At 45.1% G+C, this 8,170-nt stretch overlaps 1 protein-coding gene across 1 annotated transcript in view; it reads left to right on the forward strand.

Annotated features, from left to right (window-relative positions):
* Positions 1 to 1,712: 1,712 nt before the first annotated feature.
* Positions 1,713 to 8,170, forward strand: part of prmt8b (protein arginine methyltransferase 8b) — a gene marked incomplete at both ends in the record, with an annotated part of 11,757 nt that continues 5,299 nt past the window's right edge. The window contains 6 exons of the mRNA XM_084482836.1: positions 1,713 to 1,781; positions 2,601 to 2,846; positions 4,521 to 4,676; positions 5,624 to 5,687; positions 5,964 to 6,106; positions 7,195 to 7,282. Of these exons, the coding sequence (XP_084338962.1) occupies positions 1,713 to 1,781; positions 2,601 to 2,846; positions 4,521 to 4,676; positions 5,624 to 5,687; positions 5,964 to 6,106; positions 7,195 to 7,282 (766 nt within the window). The remainder of the gene's footprint in view (positions 1,782 to 2,600; positions 2,847 to 4,520; positions 4,677 to 5,623; positions 5,688 to 5,963; positions 6,107 to 7,194; positions 7,283 to 8,170) is intronic.

The raw sequence follows: 8,170 nt of genomic DNA on the forward strand, positions 1-8,170 counted from the left end.
GGGCACCAGGAGGTTCAGGGTTCAGGATCCCGAAATGACCCCAGGGTGACTTTTAATTTTTTTTAAAAAGCGTGTATAAGCGTGCATGATTGCTATCGAATGTTAGCAACTGTCACTCTGTTTTTACTTTTCATTTCAGCACAGATCCGGCTGCCTCTAACAGTTTCCTTTCTAGAAGCCTTTCTTCTTCTTCTTCTGTCGTGCTCTCGCTGGTGTCTCAACCCCCACTGAGAGGTGCGTCTGAAGCGTGGAGGAAGGTCCTGCACTAATGGGGGGAGATACACAGACTCTCAGTGTTACAAAGTGCTCTGTGTTGCTTTTGCATTGAGGGTGGTGAGCTGGCGAGACAGTTTGAGACGGTTACAGCGATAGGTTTTAGGACAGAGAATGTTGGCTTTGAGAATGGATTGCTGTGTTTAAGGGAAATTGTTTGAAGCAATGCATCAAGAAAGAAAACTATGTGGAATTATGATTAAAGGATGTACAAACACACACACACACACACACACACACACACCCACACACACCACACACATCTATCTGTACATAAAAATATATACATCAAATAAATTAGCTTTTCTAAACAAAAAAAAAAAAAAAAAAGAAGGTGGCTGAGGTCAGTGTAATTAATTATGCTCACAATACAACGCCTTGACTTCTATTTATCGTGAGCTATGTATATGTCATCCATCAAACTACTTGACCTTGAGTCGTTTTCCCAAACGCTTTTTTCAAACGATGAATATGCAAACGTGTGCTTATGATTGATGTCGTGTTCGTGAACCTACAGGAACAGCCCATGAAGGACATGACAGACACGGGTTGCATGCGTTGGGATCCGTGGAGGATTCTGCGAATGAGAGCCAGCCCATGGATGTGATTGGTTATCGGAGAACATATTCTCTCCAGTGTGGGATAGTCGGCTGGATAGGTGTGAAGAGGCATCTGGCGTGTGGGAAGGAGAGAATTACATCGTAGCGATCTTTTTATATCCCACGATTCTGTTCGTCAACCCAAAGAAAGCAAACAACCATCTCATTAGAGTATATTCTGTTGCATCTTAGTTTCTGGATCTCCAGGGTTAACATGCCAGATATCTCCAAAGGAGCGTTTATTCTACAGTAGTCCAAGATATGGCAATGTGTGGATTGTAAATCGGGCTGTTCCGAAGAGCGGAGATGACTTGAAAGTGTACCCGGGTGTGTGTGTGTGTGTGTGTGTGTGTGTGTGTGTGTGTGTGTGTGTGTGTGTGTGTGTGTGTGTGTGTGTGTGTGTGTGTGTGTGTGTGTGTGTGTGTGTGTGTGTGTGTGTGTGTGTGTGTGTGTGTGTGTGTGTGTGTGTGTGTGTGTGTGTGTGTGTGTGTGTGTGTCATGCGGGACTTTGCGCACGGAGCTCCGGTGGGCATTGGTTACAGGTGACCGGCGAGAGACACAAACATTCACCTGACATCCACCACCACAAGTATGGACTCATGGACGCTACTCCTTGCACAGTTTCGCAGAACAACTTTTGAAGAGGTGTTTAATAAAATACTTATTACTAATTATACTCCATCGCCTACTAGGCTACCTGTAACGTGCATTGATTGATTTGACCATTTAATTACAGACCAGGTAGGCTGTTTCTACACTTATAGCGGGGACTATTTGAAGACCTAGGTTTTTATTTTAAGAGTTCCCCCTTAAGAGTTGCTCCTCGTCTGGGTGGTGCTGATGGGACTCCGGCATTCTTCCCGCTGCCTGCTGCTCCGGAGGAAGATGGCGGAGACGGACCACTCAGAGGTACGTCCTGCGCCTTCCACCTCTCCATGGAGGGGGTCCGGTCCGAAGTGCCCCCCTTTTATCGATGAGGGGATGGTTCATTGTACATAGGCTACCCGGACACATGCATGGTTCAGGCTGTCGGTGTTCTTAACGGTCTCGGTGGTCCTGGTCGCGTTTGGGATCGCGGTGCTGTTTCGCACAACCGCGTGTCTTATTTTACGCGCAACGTGGATCTGCTCATGTCCTGGGTTTTTATTTTAACCCTAACCCTATTTTGACAAATGTAGTTGGATGTTGACGTTAACTGAGGAATATTGGTTTAGCAGTGAAGCGATGTAGAGGAAAATAGCTGTGATTTTGCGTGTGTTCGTGTTTGTAATCTCCGTGCGTTGTCCGTGGTTCTGAAAAGGCAATCAAGGGCTTTTATTTTGTAGCACTTTCCGCGCCTCCTCCACCTCCGTTTCATATTGTATTAGGAGCCCTTACGTTTAATATGCGTGTTGTAATTCATTACAAGCAACATACGATAGAAGGTGGCTACTAGAGCAACACATGAACGCGTCTAAACGAGCCAGATTGTTGCCGTGTCATCATGAAGTATTCAACCCCATGGCTCGTTTGCCAATCTTTGATCCCTCCCAGAAATCGTTGTGTTATCTTGCATCAAGAATTTTTTTTGCCACATACCATAGTTTCTGATATGTTGTGTGATGTAAAGTACAAAATACTGCAGATACGAAACACAACTGTACATTTCAGTTGTACATCTATGCTGTGTTATTCTGATGGTGTTATTCTTTTGTAAATAAAATCCTTCTTTATTCCCCCCCCCCCAAGCGAGAGCCCCCTGTTGCGCCCCAGTCTATCTCCCAGTCTGCCCAGCCCTCCACGTTGCCTAAACCAGTGCCTACTGCCGCCACCACCACCGCCCCCACTACAACCAATCATGTGGCCTCCAGTCCGTCCGATGACGTCTGTCCAACGTCTCCTGGTCGCGGCAAGACGGCCAAATTCCTCAGCCCGGAGGAAATGACATCACGGGACTATTACTTTGACTCTTATGCCCACTTTGGCATCCACGAGGTAGGCTGTGCTCCTACCTGAGCTGCACCTCAACTGTTGAGGAGGTCAAGGACGAACAAACCATGTTTTTTTTGTCCAATCAATCTATTAAAGAACAACACCAAACTTTTATCAAACCATCATAACTCTCTCTCCTTGGTCTCACTTACATATCCATTACCAATATCATTTGTCATAATCACTTCCTTATAGCTATTCTGTTGAAGATCATTTAGCAAGCTTGTGTCTGCTACAAATGTAAATAATTACCATATAGCCCTTTGAAATCAATGCACATCGCGTCAGTGAGGAGTTTGCTGACCAGGAAACGGTGAATTGCCATACAAACACTTCACAAAATGTCTTATCCCAAACACCCAAGGACTGTACTAGTTTTGTTTGGCAAACATGTTCACGAAAATTAAGTGTAGCCAAGGAGAAACAGTTACGATGGTTTGACCACAGACCAGCACCATGTTGGACATCAATGTGTGGCAACAAAAACGCGGTTGGTCTTGCGTCCTACCTCTGAATCCTGCAGCAACACATGCCCTGACCTTAATGTGGAGAACGTTTTGGGGCCATGGAGTAATTTATAGGACTGCGCACCTACTTTTAGTATGTGGGTCATTTATTTTCTTTACAACCTATTTTTTCAGAGGTGAATGAAAAGAAGAGGGGTGGGGGGGGTGTCCTCAATTTAGAATGCCGAGGAAATCAAAGATGAGAAGGTGTGTGATAAGGAGAGAAGACGGGTCAGTCCGTGCTACGCTTGAGGGGCTATTTAAAGAAGCCGCTGTCAGCCATTGTAAATCAGTGTTAGGCCTGTTTTGTTTCTCCCTGCCTTCTTTAAAAGTGTTTATTTGCAATGAATCCAGCATTATGTAACACCACCGCCCACCACAGCAGTTGACGCGTGAACGCTATTGTCTGTTGGTTATGTAACCCAGCTATTCAGATGGGCTCTTGTTTATATATCCAGTATATGACATGTATGTGTCACGTATAGGTACTTAGCGTGTGCACTGTGTATGAGTCAGACCGACCCGTACAGTACCCTGGTTTAGGTAGGTCATTTCTGAAGATCAGCAAACTTTTGTGGAGAAACATATTCACTGCTAAAAAAATAACTCTTTATTCATTATTAAAATGATAACTTACCAAATGCTTCATGAAATGATAAAAAATAATAATCTGCATAGTTCTGCCCACCGCCCTGGCCGGCATTTAGCCTGGCTATTGCCAGACCAAGCTCAATCGTAGATTGAGTTTGGTCTGGGTAGGCTGCTGTCATTTTCTTCAGCACAAGAGGCGTGATCAATGGGCGGAGTTAAATTGACTCTGTACACAATTGGCTGCTTGCCGTCGCTTCCCTGTCGTAATTGTGTTAAACCAGCCAATAGGGGGAAAAGCCAGCATGGTGATTGGCTCCAGTAAAAGTGGATCAGAAACAGGAAGAAAAGTATTGCTCCTCTCCAGCCCCTGCTGCAGGGCGAATTCAAATCGCCAGCAGAACGGGCTGGGGGTACCCAGTCTAACTGTCCTCATGACCCCACAGGCCTCATTTTGAGCACCCCCGTCTGTAAACCATTACCAAAGCATATTCACACTCCAGAAGCGTTTCTGTTTGGTTCTTTGTTGGTAATCATTCTGTTGTGTCCGCTCCGCCGCGGGGGTCCACGTGTCCCCGGGCAGGAGATGCTGAAGGACGAGGTGCGGACCCTGACCTACCGCAATGCCATGTACCACAACAAGCACGCCTTCAAGGACAAGGTAGTCCTGGACGTGGGCAGCGGCACGGGCATCCTGTCCATGTTCGCCGCCAACGCCGGCGCCAAGCACGTGTACGGGGTGAGTGAGTGAGTGAGTGTGTGAGTGCGTGCACATGCACGTCTGCCTTCACTTATATCTCTCATCTATACCCATTGTTATTTCCAGCGTGTTTGTTTGAACAACACGTACACCTGGTTTGCAGACGATTGCCTTTTGGCTTTAAGAGTACATTGCTGATTGGCCAATAAGTTCCCTTAATTCAACCTTTATAGGATTTTCTTTACATTTTGGTATTGGCTCTGTTCCTGTAGTCGCACACAGACAGGCAAGTGAGCGCAAACACACACACACACACACACACACACACAAACACACACAGTAGTATTTCTGGTTAAAGCCGAGCTTAAAGGTCCATTTACGCTTTCACTCATCCCTGTCAGCAAGGTGTCCTACCAGCCCCCTCCGGTTTCATACGTTCTGTCTGACGCCCGATGGGAGAGAGGGGAAGACCATGAATTATTCCTGGTGTTCCTACAGCATCCGGGGAAAGACAGCCCAGGGACATGGGCGACTGGACATGGATCAGAAGGATTTGATTAAATCTGACCTTACCATTCGCCCTGATGGTTGACTTAGTACACTGTAGTGAAAAGCAATCATACAGACAGTGTGCATACAACCTCTGGGAAAAACACACTATTTTTCTATTCCTCCATGACCGGCGAAGCAACAGTAGAACCGAGAGGAAATTAAATTGAAATGTTAATTTGAAGACTGAAAGATTGAAAGTATGCGTGACAGGAAATGTAAAAAGTGTTTTCAGTGATCATATCAAAATTGAACAGATAAGATTGTTTCAAAGAAAACATTGAACCACTATTTTTAATGTAATACTACTGCAATGTATTTTAGACCTAATTTTCGTCTAATTAGTTCATTCTGAATACGTTTTTAATACACCACCCGGGTCATTGTGACCACTATGAGAGGTGACCACTGGTGAGTTAACTTGTCTGTTCTTGCAGATTGAGTGTTCAAGTATATCAGAATACTCTGAGAAGATTATCAAGTCAAATCATCTACACAATGGTGAGTCTCGACTATCAACTGTTCTTTCTCAAAACATATACCAAAGATATACCAAATCCATAGAAAAATATGACGCATCAAATACACAAAAGTCAAAAGTAAATGAATCCAAAAGTTACATTATTTTAGTAATTAACATGAATCCATTTGTTATTCTCATTCAATACAATGAGAGTCCAACATATCATTGCGACGCTGTCTTGATGTTCAAGCGAGCCGTCGAGTGCGGTCACAGATGTCGGCCACCTTGTGTGTGTGTGTGCTCCCGTGCCACAGTAATCACCATCTTCAAGGGGAAGGTGGAGGAGGTGGAGCTCCCCGTGGAGAAGGTGGACATCATCATCTCCGAGTGGATGGGCTACTGCCTGTTCTACGAGTCCATGCTGAACACTGTGATCTTCGCCAGGGACAAGTGGCTGGTAAGAAGTCCCTGATTTTTTTATATCCAATGTCCATTAGATATCCCTTCAGGCATTGTTCAAATATTCACATTGATAATTTTGTCTGTATGATCTTTACTGCACGTTTATACCAAGGTAAAACGATAAACCAATGTAATTATGCTCAATGTGATTAACTTAGTTAGAAGGTTAATCGCCTCGTTTCCGTTCCCAAACAGTCGGCCCTGAGTTATCTAACCCAGAGGGTGACCTGTGGAATCGAACGGGACTCTACCCTGACAACTACGATACGCTGGGTGTACTGCGGTGCTTTGAAAGGAAAATTAAACCCTAAAACAACTTATTTTACATGAAAGCTGTTGTAGTTGGTAACATAGCCGTGATATGGATTGATCCTGGTCCGGAATCTTGACTTAAATGCCCGTTGTAAGTGGTAAAAACATAGATAAGATGTAAATACAGGCTCAAACTGCCTCCTATGTGGCTGGCGGTTCTGGCTGAGCAGGTTCCATTAGTCCAACACCCTGGCTACCCTCCCCTCCCATCTGATTATAGCAAAGCGGAGCTCCGGGCGTAGAAACAACTTATGGACAAGCTTTGAAACATCAGGTGAACCCTAATAACGATGTGGAATGGCTTTCAGAACATCCATAATTCATAACCTCTTCCCCAGGGCAGAGGAAAGCACTGGAGGAGGAAGGAGATTTGTTTCTCAGTGATTTAATTGGTCGTGTCGGAGTGACTCGCCAGCCAGGTTAGCCTTTTATTGTAGGCTTCACAGGATGGAGAGGGGACGCAGATGTCATACTATTGGTTGAAAGCTAAGCCAGCCTCTTTCCGCAAATATGGATCAGTTACAACAGAAATAAATCTGTTGAGGAAGATACATTACATATCTGATTTTGATAGTTACTCATAACCTTGATTTGAACAGGTGAATAACAACAGCTTCTATTTTATGACGACTTCTCACTTAGCTCAGGTCAATAGCTGAGGTCCCGTTTGCAACCCGATGACACTATAAGGACGTCTCTGTCCTTTGTGAGTGGCTCACGTCCGTACATTGTCTATTCTCCTGATGACCGGAAGCTTCTCCTGCTCCTCAGAAACCAGGAGGGATGATGTTCCCAGACCGGGCAGCGCTCTACGTGGTGGCCATTGAGGACCGGCAGTACAAAGACTTCAAGATCCACTGTGAGTTCAACCTGAGACGGCTGCTGGAGATAGATGGATAGATGTGTTGTCCATCTCCATCTCTCTTTCCTTATCTCCTTCCCTTTCCCTCTTTCCTTATCTATTTATCTCTTGCTTTCCTTCTCTCTGTCATTCCTTATCTCTCTCTCCCTGCATCTTTTTCTCCCTCTCTTTCTCCCCCTCCCCCTCTTCTCAATTTCCTAATATCCCTCTTTCCTTATCCTTTCCCTTTCCCTCTTTCTCTCTTTCTCCATCCATGTCTCCCTCTCTCTACTTTCCCCTGTCTGCCCTTCTCTCTCTCTCTCTCTCTACTCATCTCCCTCCCTCTCCCTCCCTCCCCCTCAACACTTGTCTAGACACGGTTAAATGCATGAAATCTAGAGTGGTGTCACAGATTAGACTCTGAGTCGCAGCCGTGTCAGCAGTGGAATGGTAAATAATAATATCTCAGGAGATATGTGACACTACCTGGAGGGGAAACTCTGCTTTCACTGCTCTCTTGCGCATACACAAAAAGGCAGCAAGGGAGAAATGATGAAAGGCTTTGCAAAAACAACACAAAACACAGAGCAAAGAGCTGATATTTGAGATGAAATCAAACTGTTGTACAAAATTGTTCACAGTGAAAGTATGGGTAATCTCGTGTATCAGGGGCAGCACATGCTCTATATATAACTGACTGAGAGTAATCTGTGAAGAGACTGATATAGAGAGGGGGATATGGTGTTAAAAGACCTACAATAGCAGGGCATCTGTCCCTGGCTGGAGCTGGTCATTTGTCATTTCGGACATATTAAATCTCTGCTGCTGGTGAAATATGGAGCAGGAATACACATAAACACACGCACGCACGCACGCACGCACACACACACACACACACACACACAC

Source organism: Micromesistius poutassou (genome assembly GCF_964030765.1).
Source record: "Micromesistius poutassou genome assembly, chromosome: 18".
Lineage (NCBI taxonomy): Eukaryota > Metazoa > Chordata > Actinopteri > Gadiformes > Gadidae > Micromesistius > Micromesistius poutassou.